We start from the raw sequence: 17,112 nt of genomic DNA on the forward strand, positions 1-17,112 counted from the left end.
TAATCGTATCGCGTCTTTAAAAATATTTTTTATCACAAAAATTTGTTCTAAACACTTTAAACGAGAAGTGATCATATATATATATTTATATATGAAAAGTCAAAAATAGGAATATATTATTCCCTTTGTAAAATTGAATCGTTCTTTCAGTGACATCTCTTTCTATATTCTAAGAAATATTTATGATTATTTTTTGATATTATTTATAAAAATTACAAAAAAAAACTAATATACATTAGTTGGCATAAAATAAATGTTTTATTAACTAATTATATATTTACTAACAAACAATATTTTGTATTATTTATAATATTTTTTATTAACTATTCATTAAGGCAGACATTTTATTCAAAACTATTTAAGAAGACATAATATTTTTTCAAAATTTATTAAAAGGAAAATTCTGTTTTTCTCAAGAAGGTAAAGAAAAAGAAATTATATATTATTTATAGCGGAGGCCCCGTATAGGTCTTAATTTTAAATCGGACCCATATTATATATATATATCAGAGTTGTTAAAGGATCTAGATACAATTATTTATATCCTGTATCTAGATATAAAAATGTGATTTCTGTATCTAGATAGATTTTTGATTAAAATATCTGTATCTAGATATCATTTTATATGATGTATCTATATCTAGATCCATTTAAAAAGTATCTTTTAACAACTCAGATATTTATATATTTAATTATTTTTAAACTCGACCCGAGTCTCTGCCGACCAGAATTTTTTTAAGCTATACTATTTTGCTCTTACCCGCGGATCCATGGTTTATACTATTTTCCTTTTAACCTGAAATATTATTATAACACTTCTAGCATTTTATTCCTTTTAAAAGGGCAGTATTTTTGTTAAACGTTAAACTTTCCAAGCAGCGCTCTACAGCAACCTCTTCACTATTTCTTTAAGAGAAGCGCTCTACCGTTACTTACTTAGGAGTAACGCACTATCGTTACTTTTCAAAAAAGGAGCATTTAAGCAACTAGATTTAAAATAGACTTCGTTACTTTTAGGTTAATAATATAAAAAAAAAATTAAGTGATATATTATTTATAAAAACATTAATATTTAGAAAATTAAAACTTTAAAAAAATATATATATCAATTTTGGTTATTTTACCTTACATTATTATATATATAATTATAACTGGTGGATTTGTTAAATGCAATTATTTTATTACATTTTTTTCATTAAACACAATTTAAAAAATAGGAAATATTTTTTGGTTATATTATCTCGCTCAGAATTAAAGAAACACTTGATCAGAATCTACTTTGTTTCCACAGATATTTTTTCTTAAAATAGAAGACCATTTTCTGATTTATTATTTTTTTTAATCTTAACGTTTCAGTTTTATACCTGAACAATTTAGTATTTTTTTTATCTAGACAATCAAGTCTTTTATCTTGGCATTAAGAAATTAAAATTCAATATTTTTTCTGATCGTTTTAGGCAGCCTCTACATGACAGGGTTTTCACTGGATGCAAACCCTCCTCAAAAACCTATGCCTAAGCCCCTAGAAAAATTCTCGCCGCCTTCTGTGGCTATCTTCTCCTATTTTTAATTACACCCTTCCTTTTATACAGGTACTTCTTTCATAAATTTTAAAAAGAATAACTTAAATTATTTTAGATCTACTACCAACTATCAAAATATTGTGGATATAAAAAGAGTTATAATTTAGATCATGAATCCATTTAATAACCCCTTCATATAAAAGATATTTATTTTCTAATCTCTTAGGAATACCTTAAATAAAATCCGGTCTTTCAACATAAACACTCTCAATTTTAAATCTGAATACAGGGAAAACAATTGTACAATTCTAAACAATATTTTTGTGCATTGTCTCTGACATAGCTGGTTATCATGGCGATAATGCCCTAAGTTACTTATATAAGTTCTTAATTTTTAAAAAATAACTACCTATCTAGTACCATTATTGCATTTAGCCATATGGAACTAATTCACGATTTAAATCATTTTGGGAAAAATTATTTTATATTTCTTAAAAAATTACCATCGTCACTAACCTTTTAAATGATTATTTTTTGAAACAAATTTTGATACTTTTATGTAGGGCTGTGCCTATATTAAATATCAGATAGGTACCAATACCCTTAAAAACCGATCCGATCTTTTTACTTTTTTTTTGTTATTTTATGTCATGTATATTTATTTATACATTATTATAATATTTTCTAAATGTTTTATTATTAATCTTTTTAAAAAGTTTTATTTATTTTAAATCTTTTTAAATGATTAACACCAATTTTATTATTTTATTGCCCAAAAATCTAAAGTTTCTCATATTTTTTAAAAAAAAATAGAATATATTATAATTTTATATATTAAATATTACAATTTTATCATTCACACCAACATAAAATGTAGTGTCTAACTCGATATTTCATCCAGAAAAATATTACGTAACCCTGAAAACTTTTTTCTTATAGAAGGAACAAAGGTCTAGACATATATTGTCGAAATCTTTAAGCTTATGAAATATTTTTCTGGCTAAAATATTGAGTTAGCCGTTTTAAAAAGCAAGTTCAAAACGATCCATTTAACAACACTAATAAAATGGATATATTATTAAATATATAATATAATTATATTTTTTAAATTATAGTCTTAATTTTAGAAATAAAAAAAAATTGAAATTAAATGCATAATTCGATTTTTTACATAAAAAAATATTGATTTCTTAATTTACATTTGGTTCAAAGGGAGGTGGTGAAAAATCAATTTAAATATCGGATCGGTTTTGAGCAAATATCGGATCGGATCAGTGAAATATGCGTGAATCGGCACAGCTCTACTTTTATGATGTTGTTATCATGGAGTTTCATCATGTGTAGTTATCCTCTTTATTCCTATTTTTCAAAAAAAAAATTAATTTTAGACACACTCGCGATAAGAATGAAATATTTCACTTCGATACTCCTACTCCTTGTGGTGGTAAGTTTTACCTTTTTTACTAACATAAATTATTGGCCAAATTAAATTTAATTAAAAAGAGATGGATAAATTTTACATCATTTATTTATTTAATAGGTTTTGGCGGCCGCGGTGCTGCAACCTCCAGTGCTTGTACTTGGTTGGGGAGCTTTGAAGCCTGCTAATGAGCAATAATTCCTGCTGATTGAAGATTTGTTCATTCTTATATATAATATAATGATAAAAATTTTGTGATTAATTTATCATATAATAATCAATAAATTTATCAAACTTTTTTAATAAAAAAAAAGAAGTAGATTCATGCATAATAATTAGTATATAATTTGGAGGTTTTCAAAAATTTCTCAATTGTATGTTGTGATAAATAAGATTTATAACAAATCATAATATTAAAAATCATTAGTTCTGAAAAGGAAAGAAAGAAAGAAAGAAAGAAAGAAAGAAAGAAAGAAAGAAAGAAAGAAAGAAAGAAAGAAAGAAAGAAAGAAAGAAAGAAAGAAAGAAAGAAAGAAAGAAAGAAAGAAAGAAAGAAAGAAAGAAAGAAAGAAAGAAAGAAAGAAAGAAAGAAAGAAAGAAAGAAAGAAAAAAAAAAGAAAGAAAGAAAGAAAGACAGAAAGAAAAAAAGAGAGAAAGAAAGTTTTTGAAAGTCATAGTATAATGAGCTATAATTCAAATGTAATATCTAAGAAAGAAGAATAAAATAATGGCGGTTTCCCATATGGTGGTGTGTATGGGGGGTTATGGCGTATGTCCTTATTACGGATAAATAGCTATGCTATTTTGAGATGACTCTATTTAAAAATTTTTGCTAATATTTTTTAAAGATAACAAAGGATTTAAATAAAATAAATGGATATCAATAGTTAATATCAAATATAAAGTGAAAAGTTGTATGCCGCAGAAATTGAGTAGTATTAATAAAATTAGAATTCTACAATATTGAGGAAGGTATTTTTTATCTGCATAATTAGTTATAGGGTAGGACTGATTGGAAGTCTAGCGTTTACTGGACCGATATTTTAAAAATTATATTTACCTCCAATTAATAAGCATGAGTTAATAGCCGAAAAATTGATATGCAAAGAATAGGAAAAATTTAAATCATATTAATTTATTTAAAGGCCATTACGTATTTTAAAATATCGGCGAATCTTTAATAAAATAAAAATCTGTCATATTCAGTGAAATAATTTAGGTGACAATAAATTTTGGGATTTTATATCTTCACCAATTTTTTTTATAAATTATATCTTTTCTGAAAATTTATTTTGGTTGTAAAACGTTATGAGTGCTGGAGGCTTTTCAGTCTATGGGGTTGTGGTGACCCGGGATATGGTTTCTATGGTGAGTATCCTGGATCTGGAAGTTATGTTTCTTCTCATGATTATGTAGATAGCTAGACAATATTATTTTATTTATGCAAATATTTCTTATTATGAGTTCGTTTATTTATTATCGATATATTCAAATTTATCTTATTATAAGTACGTTTTGTCGAGATATTCAAATTTTATTTTGTGTAATTTGAGTATTTGGAATTTATTTTTAGAAAATATAATTTTAATAGTTTTTGTGGTTATGATTTTTGTTTTTACATTAGGTTTAATCATAGGGAGAAGTACAGTTTATATTAAGATAGAGATTATAGAATTAGAAAAGGTTAAGAATATATTGAGAGATGTAGAGAAGAAGATAATTGTAGACAAATAATTTGTTTTAGTTGCGGCCAGCCGGGTCACATGTCGCGACAATGTGATTTAACGAAAGATTTAAAGTACGAGAGATGTGGCAAGAATGGCCATGTATCTATTAGATGCAGATTAGACAATTTGATATTAAGATGTAATACGTGTGGTCAAGATGGACACACACAAGAGAGATGTAAGAAATGACTAGTAGAAGGAAATGTTAATTGTAATGATAATTTGAATGATAATTTTATTAATAATTTGAATGATAATTTTAATGCTAATTTTAAGTATAATTTTATTGATTATTTTAATGATAATTTTAACGATAATTTAATGATAATTCGAATGATATTAATGATAATTTTGGTGATAATAATAAATTTCTTAATTTTGTTAATTTTAAATCAGGTATTAAGAGAAGTAGAGATAGAATGAGAGATATAAAGAGAGAAAGGAGAAATTTTAATATATATAAATCGAAAGATGCAACTTTGGTAGACGTACTAAAGGTTGAATTAGAGGATTTTTTAATGAAAAATAGATGCCCGAGAATAAGGATAAAGATTGAGGAAGCTGAAATATGTTTTTAATTAGATACAGGAGCAATTAGTTTGATGAGTATAAAGAATTTTAATAAATTTTGGCCAGGAAAAAAATTTGTTATTAAAAAGATTAGAGCCAAACAATTAGATGGTAGCGTAGTGAAATATTTAGGTTATTACAGAACAGGATTACCTGGAATTAATAGAGGTATAACTTTATGGATAACTACTTTGAATATTGAGCCAATTTTAGGTTGGGGAGATATAAAAATATTAAATCCGATCTTTATTGAAAATATCTTGATAATGAATGATGAAAATAAGACGATAGATAGTGATTTCGATAAACTTAAGTTTCCTAATATAGTAGATAAACAAGATGTAGTTCTCGATAAACTTAGAAATCGAACTCCAGAGTTTTTAATTGAATATAAAGACGAAGTGAATAATAGTTCTAGAGGTATAAATTCTATTGAGGCAACACCAGTTGAAATCTACAAGCAGAGAATTAAGAAGATACCAGAAGAGGAAGAGATTGTGGAAGATAAATGCAGCCATGAAATATGTATAATTTTAGAGCAATACATGGAGGTTTTTTAAAGAGGAGTTAGGTACGCTAAAAGATGTTGAAGTAGATATAAGATTATTAAGAGACTACCAGCCTAAATTTTGCGGAGTAAGAAGATTACCGTTTTCTTGGATAGATGAGGTTGATAAGGAATTAAATAATTGGTTGAAGAAAGGTATAATACGACCTATAGTGCATAGCGACTGGGCGACACCGTTAGTCCCCATAAGAAAAGCAGATAATAGTTTAAGACTATACATAGATTATAGAGTTTCGTTAAATCCTTGGATTATCACAGTTAGTTATCCATTACCGAGGATAGAACAGTTATTAGCGAACCTGAGAGGAGCTACCTTTTTTTCGAAGATAGATTTCTCGAATGCATATTTACAGATGAAGGTGAATGAGAAAACAAGTAGATTGTTAACTATTACAACACAGAGGATTATTTGCGTTCTGTCGTTTACCGTTTAGATTGAAAGTATCAGCTGTGATATTTCAAAGAACGATGGCTTCTTTATTCCATCAAAGTTTAGATGGAATAATGTATTATTTAGATGATGTTTTAATATCAGGTAGAACCGAAGAAGAACATAATACTAAATTAGTTAAAGTATTAGATATAATATTAGAAATTGGCTTAAGAGCTAATATGAAGAAAAGCGTTTTTGGAGTACAAGGAATAAGGTATTTAGGTCATTTTATTAAAGGAAATGAAATTACTCTGATTCGAAGAATATAGACAAGATAGTGAATATGCGAGCGCCAAATAATAAATCTGAATTACAGTCGTTTTTAGGGGCTACGAATTATTATCATTGTTTTATACAAGATTTTGCTAAAATTGCTACACCATTATGTATTAAAGAAAAATAATAAGTTTGAATGGGGAACAGCCCAAAAGGAAAGTTTTGAAAGATTGAAGATAAAGATGGTAAGTGAACCTATACTAAATTGCTTCGATGAGAAATTAGATATTGTTCTTGCAGTAGACGCTTCTAATGAAGGTATAGGAGGAATTTTATTACAAATAGTTGACAATATAGAAAAGCCTATCCTATTTGTGTCAAGAAAATTTAGCAATGCTGAGAAGAATTATTCAACAATAGAGAAGGAAGCATTAGCTGTCAAGTTTGGTTTGACCAAATGTAGAGAGTATTTGTTAGGCCGAAAATTTGTGTTATATACTGATCACAACCTTTAGTAGGGCTCTTTAAGAAAAACAATAAGGAGTTGATGATTTCACCAAGACTACAGAAATGGCTTATATTGGTAGGGAATTTTGATTTTGAAATAAGATTCAGATCAGGTAAACAGAATTGTTTACCGATATTTTATCGAGATTGTTTGATAAGGACTTTGAACAAAGACAAAGAGCCAACAATATATAGTTTAGAATATAGTGAAGCAGAAGAACTTAATAGTAATGTTATAGGAGCCTTAAAGATAGATACAAGAGAAAGGCCGATAACTTTAGAGCTGGTAGCCAGTGTCTACATGGCCGGGGGGGTAGGAGACAAATGCCTCCAAAAAATATTGGCATTTTGGGGGGTAGGTATTAATTTTGGGGGGTAGATATTGATTTTTGGGGGGTAGGCATTTGTTTTTGGGGGGTAGGTATTGATTTTTGGAGGGTAATTTTTGACTTGTATTATGATATTTTTAAATCCAATAATCGATATGATTATCGTTGATTTTCTGAAAAATGTCAATTAAAGAAAAGATATCTGTCAATTTATAAATATTATACACTATATTTATTTTTTTAAATTTTTAGAAAATTCATTTACATAATGGGATTTAGATTTTCACAGTATCAATTTTAAATTATCAATATATATTTTTTTATAATAAGGACCTTTTGAATAAAGAATCCCTTTTATGATAAGATAATCCTACTCAATTAACAATATAAAGAAACATTTTTGGATTTTAAAAAGGTAATTTTTTAAGCATATAATTGCATTTTCCTTAATTTGATGATAGATAAATAAATATAATAAAGAATGAAGCTATTTTTATTTAATCTTAATATGTATACTTAATAAGTTATCTGGGTTTTGAACCATGGCAATTATTTTTGCTAATAATTTTTTAAATAATCATTTTCAATGGGGTAAATATTACCACATTTTTGTGAGGCAATCAGGTTGGACCCATAATTGATTTCTATTTATGATAAATGATTCTTTGAGGTAAGTGTAAATTATATACAAAATTATAAGTGAGAGGTGAAAACCATTGTGTGATAAAAAATTTGTTAAAAGAATTGATAAATTTTTTATTTCATTATTAGATAAATTTTATATAACATCAAATTTTCCATAATATATTTGGCCTTTTTTCTAAATATTTATAGAAATCTTGGGAGAATGAACAGATAATCTATTCCTCTCATTTGATTATTGATTTAAGAAAAGATTTCAATTAAATGAATTGACAAAGTGATTCCATATACTGAAATATTGTTTATTTTTGTTAACAATAAATTAAATTTTTGGATATGGCTTGGGAATAATCTTTGAAACCTATGATGTGGTTTGGGTTTGGATTTCCATTAAACATGAACTGGGCCTGAAAATTATTTTTACTTATGACCTAGGCTGGATGAAGAAATCAATGCCAGTGAAGGTCTCTAATTTCAATGATTAAAATATATCATTTCTCAGACTTTATTTGAAGATAAATGAATGGGCAAATCACAAATATGCCTGTTTTCAATTATTTGCAAAATTTATTAGGATTGTTAATTTAAAGAAACTATGATTTCAAAGCATCATACATTTCTAAAAATTGTTGGACACTAAGAAATAAAGAAATCAATTGTGAAGTGTATAATGGAGGAAATATTGATCCATGATTGTTTTGGCATAAATAACAAAAAATATTATATTTTTTGTGACCATGCATTAAGCTTACATATAATATAATAGGAATCTTTTAAGAAAACATTATCAAAAATATAAGTTAATAGCTGATAGTCCATTATGAATGACTGGTAATCAGAATTTTCTTCTTTATTCAATGATGGGTGCATAATAAATTTCCTTTATATGATGATGATTGAATCAGTAAATTTTTCATTATTTTTATAAAATATGTTAATAGAGTGTATATTTATGAATTTTAATTTAAAAACAATAAGGGTCTAGAATATATTTTTTTGATTATAAATTACAAATACAAATGAATAAGAATTTATTTTAAAAGATTTTAATATATTTTTTAGATTAAAAATATAATACAAATGAATAAAAATTTATTGTGCACATATATTAAAATATCTAAATATATATTTCTTTAATATATTTTGTAAAACCACTGGAAAATTTTAAAATTACACCCTCATTTAAACAAATATAAATTTAATTTCTGAATCACACCTCATAAGATAGGAGAATTTTAAGATTCAGCCATCCACCGTCAAATAAAGGATAAAATTATGATTCTCCATCATTCTTGATGGCCATCAGTGAGTAAAAAAATATTATCTAAATATTTATTTCATTTTTATTCTAGATGCCAAGTAACAAAACAATATATAAAGTCAAATGTGACTATATTAATTGTAAAACTTCTAAAATAAGAAGTGACAAAATAAATAACCATTATAAACATAAACATCCTCATGTCAAGTTATCTGATATCAAATTTACAAAGATAGCTATCAAAAAGGATAATAATTGGGTATCCTTAAATAAAGATATTCCATTCAATATCACAAATGGGGTTGAAACCAAGTTACAAAAAAAATCAATAACATCTTACTTCCAAAAAGTAATTTTTTATATATATTATTTTAATTCATGACAATAAATATAAGTAAAAATAACCTTAAATTTTGTGAATTAGTAGAAACCAATTCTTCATCTATAATTTGAGCATAATACTTTTAATTTTTATTAAAGATAAGATTTTTAATATATAGGTACATTTTTATTATGCCCTTTATCAATTTTGAAGGAAATAAATTATAAGAATATTTAAATATTTCAACTTTTGTTAAAAAAAAATTTATATATTATAATTAAGAATAAAATAAGTCATTTGCCTAAAATTTTCACTACTCTTTATTTAATAATTAGCACAAATCTTTTATTGAAGATTCCCAAATTATATTATCTCATACAATGCCCAGTTCCAGTGATCTGCTGATTTTGAATAATGAGGTACTTAATTTAAATAAGATTTGTTTTATAATTTTGAAGGGAATAAATGAGGATATTCAGATATTTTCATGAACAAATTTTAATTAATCTTTATTTAATAATTAGCTCAAATCTTTTACTGAAGATTCCCAAATTATATTATCTCATACAATGCCCAGTTCCAGTGATCTGGTGATTTTGAATGATGAGGTACTTAATTTAAATAAGATTTGTTTGATAATTCTGAAGTGAATAAATTATGAAATATTTTCCACTTTTCTATATCTTAATTAAGAATAAAATTTTTATTAAAATTAAGATTTTCATAAGTAAACAAATTTTAACCACTCTTTATTTAATAATTAGCATGAATCTTTTATTGAAGATTCCCAAATTATATTATCTTCTCATACAATGCCCAGTTCCAGTGATCTGCTGATTTTGAATAATGAGGTACTTAATTTAAATAAGATTTCTTTTATAATTTTGAAGGGAATAAATGAGGATATTCAGATATTTTCATGAATAAACAAATTTTAATTATTCTTTATTTAATAAGTAGCACAAATCTTTTACTGAAGATTCCCAAATTATATTATCTCATACAATGCCCAGTTCCAGTGATCTGGTGATTTTGAATGATGAGGTACTTAATTTAAATAAGATTTGTTTGATAATTCTGAAGTGAATAAATTATGAAATATTTTCCACTTTTCTATATCTTAATTAAGAATAAAATTTTTATTAAAATTAAGATTTTCATAAGTAAACAAATTTTAACCACTCTTTATTTAATAATTAGCATGAATCTTTTATTGAAGATTCCCAAATTATATTATCTTCTCATACAATGCCCAGTTCCAGTGATCTGCTGATTTTGAATAATGAGGTACTTAATTTAAATAAGATTTCTTTTATAATTTTGAAGGGAATAAATGAGGATATTCAGATATTTTCATGAATAAACAAATTTTAATTATTCTTTATTTAATAATTAGCACAAATCTTTTACTGAAGATTCCCAAATTATATTATCTTCTCATACAATGCCCAGTTCCAGTGATCTGCTGATTTTGAATGATGAGGTATTTAATTTAAATAAAACTATACACTCTTTAATAATAATTAGCAAACACACAAAGTTATTGAAAATTCCCCAATTATATCTTTTTTTCATCCAATTATCAATCCCAATGCAAGCCAAAATATTTCAAACATTAAAGGCCCAAATATTATTCAATTATATAAAAAAAAGGAGCCTAATGACCCTTTTCATTTCATATTCTTTAGAATGACAAATATCTTGATTAATTTCATAATTTCCATAGGCCCATGTCAGCCATGTTCAAATATATTTCAATATCCTGTTACTCACAAAAGGTTTTTAAAAAATTTAATTTTTATTAATTTTTACGCATCCATTATTTCTACTTTTAAATAGGAGCATGAATATATCCTATTATAAAAAGGTTAATATTGATGGTTCCCTCAAACCAAGAAATTGGTTATCCTATAGCACCACTTTAGACAAAGTCTTTTGTCTTTATTGTCTTATGTTTGGTGGCCCTAAATCCAATACTTTTTGGACTCAACTTGGAGTAAATAATTGGAAAAATTTTAAGCGTGACTTAGAGAGACATGAGTCATCTTCTATTCATAAGGATTGTGAATACACCAACATGACTTGGCTTGCAAATAAGCGTATTCAAGATCATTTTCTATCAAATAGGCTTGATATAATAATGGAAAATCGTAATATAGTTCATAATATTATTGATGCCATTATATACCTTATAAAATGTAACATAGCCTTTTGGGGCACTAATTCGAATGAAGGTAATTTTATGTGCCTCATAAAATTAATGGCAAAAACGGTTCCAACTTTACGGGCATACATTGATAACAACGAAAAATTGAGGAGAAAAAAATCAGATAAAATTTCAAGACCTTATATAAATTTATTGTCATATGGCCATGTGAAAAAAATTATTGAAGTCATTAAGATAAAAATAATAAAATGTATTATTCAAAAAATTAAAGAGAATTGTGCCTATAGCATCATATTAGATGGAACATATGATGTGTCTAAAAAAGAATGCATTGCTTTACTTGTAAGATATATAGAAGATGATCCGCATCCACATCCTGTAGAAAGGATCATCCATGTTTTTACAACATCAGAAACCACCGGGGAAAATATAAAGAAACATGTTTTTTCTAAGTTCAAAGATCTTGGTCTTCCTCTTGATTATATGGTTGGGCAAAGTATGGATGGTGCAGGGAATATGAGAGGAGTATACAAAGGAATGCAGGCTTTAATATTGAAAGAGGCTCCAAAAGCCATATATATTTGGTGCCATGCACATAGGCTCAATTTAGTAGTTGCTCATGTTTGTGGATGCAAAATAGAAATGAAAAAGGTAATGGGAATATTGGATGAGTTATATAATTTCATGAATGGGGTAAGACGTCAAGGAGTGTTTGTTAAATATCAAATGACAAAGTCTAAAAAATCTCTTAAAAGAATAAAAAATACAACAAGGTAAATATAATATTTTTAATGTAACTTATCTTTTTTTAGAAATTGGTCATCATCTTATAAAGCTGTAGAAATTTTTTTAGATGTTTATGAACATATTATAGCATCATTAAATGAATTAAAAGATTCTAATGACCCAAGCACCTCTTCTATTGCCGATGGATTATTAACAAGAATTAAGGATGAAGATTTCATATTAAGTCTATTTATTTTGAAAGAAATATTGAAATGCACACATGAGGCTTGTATTGAAATGCAGGCAGTTGGTAATGATTTGGCTATGGTAACTAAATTAATACAACACACAAAAAATAAATTACAAAGACTAAGAGGTTAAAATTAGTTACGATTTCTATAAATAATTTTAAAATGTAGCTAATGGGGATAATATTTTTTTAAAATTGCATTCCTTATCTAACAGTTATTTGAAAAAGAATAATGTTACAACGGAATTGCATAATATAAAATCAATATTCAAATTTGATCAAACAGCATTCAATAATTATGTTAAACAAAAAAAAAACAAGTTGAATAAAAAAAGATTTAAAATTATTATTTAGCATTATAGATATAAAAGGGAAATATTTTTCCCTGTGCTTGATACAATCATTAATGATTTAAATGAAAGATTTAATTATGATTGTTTAAATTTTTTATCTCAAATATCTCTTTTTACACCAGCTGGAATTATAGCCAATGATAGAATAGAAGGGTGGCAAATATCTCAAATTTGTCATACTTACCAATTAAATGCTCAAGATATTGCTCGTGAATATAATGATTTTCGATCTTTATATTTGGATTCACAAGCAATCATTTATTGCAAGGATCTTTTGAAAATAAAAAAGAATGATGGGTTATATATTGATGAAAGTAATTTATTGATATTTTATTTAAAATTATATATAATTAAAGGTATTGTAAACGATGAAACCGAGGAAGATATCAATAACGATAACATAATTAATACAAAAAAATGGATAAAATATTCATTTATACTACCATATCGTCTTTTAAATAAATTAAATTCTTATTCTAATTTATATTTATTATATAAATATTTATTGACTCTACCAACTACTTCTTGTTCAGCCGAAAGAGTGATGAGCAAAGTCAAAATAAATAAAACTAGAATGCGGAATAAAATTTCTGACCCCTTTTTAGAAAATTTACTTCTAATATCCAGCGAAATTGATGTTTTTGAAAGATTTAAAATAGACGACATTATAACGCGATTTGCATCTACGTCTAAAAGATTAACTAAATTATTAATAAAATAAGTTATATCTTTTTCACAGCTAATTATATACGCCTTTTTAATAATGTAAATTTAATTTAATAGTTTTTTATATCATTCTAGTCCGGTGCATAATATAATACTATATTCATTTTATTTAAATATTTTATAATAGTTATATTTACATAAATGTTTTTATAATTCCAGTGCAAAATATATTATATTCATTTTATTTTAATATTTTATATAAAACTTATATTTACATAGATGTTTTTATAATTCCAGTGCAACTATATTCATTTTTTTCTCATATTTTATATAAAAGTTATATTTACATAAAAAAATTTATATTTCCAGTGCAAAATATACTCTATTCATTTTATATTTTATATAATAGTTATATTTACATAAATGTTTTTATAATTCTTGTGCAAAATATACTATATTCTTTATTCTAATATTTTATATAAAAGTTATATTTACATAAAAATTTTTTTTATATAATAGTTATATCTATATGAATGTTTTTAATTAATATAAAGGCATTAGTATTTATAGAATCAAGCTATACCTCTTTAAAATTACTCATTTTGTTTTTTTTACTTAATATAAAGGTATTAGTAATTATAGAATCAAGCTATACCTCTTTAAAATTACTCATCTTATATTTTTTTACTAAATTTTTGATATTTTTTTATAGTAATGTAAATATGTTATCTCATTTAATACTATTATATTAATTTTTATGAAAATAAATTGATTATCAATCAAATTATGAAAAGATTGCACTACCTACTTAAATATAAGTTAATTGAAAACGGATAGTAACAATAGTTATCAGTTTGTAAATTTTTTTTTCCAAAGCAGGTCTGAATGTTTGTAAGGGTATAAATAGTGACTTAATATAAGATTTTCTTGATTAAGGCAAATATCGCGGCCGAAGGCCGCGAAATTTTTTAGGGGGGTAGGGGTAGATTTGGGATGGGGGTTGCCTCCATCAAATTTTCTGCCATGTAGACGCTGCTGGTAGCTAAGATTTCTCAACAAGATGAAGAATTAACGAGAGTTAGAGCTTGTCTGAAGGGAGATAAAGAAAAAATGAAGATCAGTCCTTTAAAAACATTAAGAGTGAACTGAATATAGAAGACAATTATTTAATGAGAGGGTATCGCTTAGTGATACCAAGTAAGTTAAGAAGAGACCTTTTAACAGCGGTACATACAGGACATCAAGGTATAGAAAGAATGAAGAATAAAGCAAGAGAATACATTTGGTGGCCAAGAATGAATAAGGAAATAGATGAATTAGCTAAGAGCTGTGAAACATACCGGCAAAAGATAAGGAAGATAAATGGCCAGATACAAATGTGCCTTGTGAAAGAATACACGTAGATTTTTTAGAATTTGAAAGGAAAAAGTACTTTATTATGGTAGATGCTGGTTCAAAATGGATAGATTGTCAACAGGTATTTGGCCTATCTACAAAAGTAGCGTTAAATAGGTTAAAAGATTTTGTAAGTAAATATGGATTAATGAAGACATTAGTATCAAATGGTTGTCCAGCGTTGAGAGGTAGAGCATTTGGTAAGTTTTGTGATAGATGGAAGATTGAACATTTATTATCTCCACCACATTATCCAAGAAGTAAGACAAGCTGAACGAATGGTAGCTATCGTGAAAAGTTGGTTAAAAAAAGAAAAATATGGAGAGGGAAAATGGTAGTTATTATTATTAGCATATATACTAAGACTAGCAGGGGGACTTCTCCAGCAGAGATACTTTTAAGTAGAAAAACAAGAACTGAATTAGATTTTTTGAAAGAAAAAGTAAAGCAAAAAGATATTTCTTATTGTGAGAAATTTAAGGTTGGTATATTAGTTTGATACTACTTTTTGATGGTCCAATTAAATGGGGGAAAGGTATAGTAAGAAGAAATATAGGAAGAAGAAAGGTAGAAGTAGAAATTGAAGGACAAGCCGGAGTATGTTTCAGACATATTAAACAATTAAGACCTAGAGGGGTCAGTTATTAAAAGTGGAAATTTTAAAATAAGATAAACATAATCGATTTGTTTGTGGTAACAAGTGACAATTATGAGAATCTTTAAATGTTGATGATATACATAATTGAGTTGTTGTTAAACAACTCTGGTTAAATTATGAGAATCATAACTGTGGGAATTTTAAAATTGTTGATAAACATAATCGATTTGTTGGTGGTAACAAGTGACAATTATGAGAATCTTGATTCTAAATATTGATGATATACATGATTGAGTTGTTATTAAACAACTCTGGTTAAATTATGAGAATCATAACTGTGGGAATTTTAAAATTGTTGATAAACATAATCGATTTGTTGGTGGTAACAAGTGACAATTATGAGAATCTTGATTTTACATGATGTTGAAGGACATGATGATAATCATATACAGTAACAAGCCAATAAAGTTGTAATTGACAGAGATATCATGAGTTAGAATTATAATAATAGTGAGGGTGATATATATATTGTTATACATGTATAGTTAAATTTGTTATAGATGGCTTCGTATTTTAGAATTGGGAATAAGATCATTAAAATAGAAATTAGAGAAATAGACATGACGGTGGAATCCAGAAGATGGTTAGACGCGGCTAGGGAAGAAGCTCAGAATCGTTACGGTGAGATGTTGCAAGAACCAACAAGAGTAACAGAGAGACGATAGGTGCCCGAAGGTTCCAAGAAAAGGTAGATTGATTGTTGGTCTAAAAACTCTCATTTTTGACGCTTCGCCATTATTAAATTTTTTATATTATATATATATTTATCTTAATTTATTTAAATAAAGTTTATTCTTTCTTGTATATTATATATATATATATTTATCCTAATTTATTTAAATAAATTTATTCTTTCTTTTATTTAGATTCCACTATAATAAGAATTCTAAGTGAGAGATCTAATTAACATCGATAATATATTAATCAACTTCTTTACACAACTTCAACTCAAGCTTGCAGCAACTTGCTACATTTCTGAATATCCTTACTAAACCAATTGAATATTTGTTATAAAAATATTATGATTAATATATGGTATAATAATTCTAATTAATTTATCGTACTTTTCAAATAAAAGAGGTTGATTCGTGCATTCTATTTACTAAATAATTTGAAAGTTTTTATAACAAATCAAGATCCAAAAGTAGAAATATAAATTTTAAATTTTTCCCCAGTGTACCCTTCTCCAGAAAATTCATGATTGATTTATTTTAATTTAAATCAATATTCAATGTCACAATTATCATAATCATTATTTTTAAACTTTTTTTGAGGTAAATAATACTTAAAAATCGAATTATCAATCAAAATTAATAACTGACCCAACTTTGAAATAAGTAGCGTGAACCGCCTAAAAAGTGAGAAAATAAAAAAACAAA

The 17,112-nt window shown here is 25.9% G+C and overlaps 1 protein-coding gene and 1 long non-coding RNA gene across 6 annotated transcripts; both read left to right on the forward strand.

Annotated features, from left to right (window-relative positions):
- The first annotated feature begins 328 nt into the window (after positions 1 to 328).
- LOC135922141 (uncharacterized) lies at positions 329 to 3,264 on the forward strand. Of its 2 annotated transcripts, XR_010570754.1 has the most exons (5): positions 329 to 420; positions 1,458 to 1,592; positions 1,639 to 1,893; positions 2,912 to 2,967; positions 3,064 to 3,264. It is a non-coding gene; the product is annotated as an uncharacterized LOC135922141 (long non-coding RNA). The 2 variants fall into 2 exon arrangements; XR_010570755.1 differs by lacking the exons at positions 1,458 to 1,592; positions 1,639 to 1,893.
- A 4,206-nt stretch (positions 3,265 to 7,470) lies between these two features.
- On the forward strand, positions 7,471 to 14,365 carry LOC135922668 (zinc finger MYM-type protein 1-like). 4 transcript variants are annotated; one of them, XM_065457111.1, is made up of 16 exons: positions 7,471 to 7,581; positions 7,624 to 7,708; positions 8,128 to 9,244; positions 9,288 to 9,545; positions 9,854 to 9,937; positions 10,043 to 10,126; positions 10,283 to 10,369; positions 10,479 to 10,562; positions 10,719 to 10,805; positions 10,915 to 11,001; positions 11,046 to 11,296; positions 11,358 to 12,458; positions 12,498 to 12,787; positions 12,831 to 12,981; positions 13,024 to 13,328; positions 13,371 to 14,365. In XM_065457111.1, exons 4-16 carry the CDS (start codon positions 9,288 to 9,290, stop codon positions 13,733 to 13,735), a joined length of 3,234 nt encoding a protein of 1,077 aa, XP_065313183.1. In that variant the 5' UTR covers positions 7,471 to 7,581; positions 7,624 to 7,708; positions 8,128 to 9,244; the 3' UTR covers positions 13,736 to 14,365. The 4 variants fall into 4 exon arrangements, with proteins under 4 accessions (XP_065313183.1, XP_065313190.1, XP_065313193.1 ...); XM_065457118.1 differs by having other exon boundaries at positions 9,160 to 9,244; XM_065457121.1 differs by lacking the exon at positions 8,128 to 9,244.
- Positions 14,366 to 17,112: the final 2,747 nt, after the last annotated feature.

This window comes from Gordionus sp. m RMFG-2023, chromosome 1 (assembly GCF_954871325.1).
Source record: "Gordionus sp. m RMFG-2023 chromosome 1, tfGorSpeb1-WG-v2, whole genome shotgun sequence".
NCBI classification, from domain to species: Eukaryota; Metazoa; Nematomorpha; class Gordioida; order Chordodea; family Parachordodidae; genus Gordionus; species Gordionus sp. m RMFG-2023.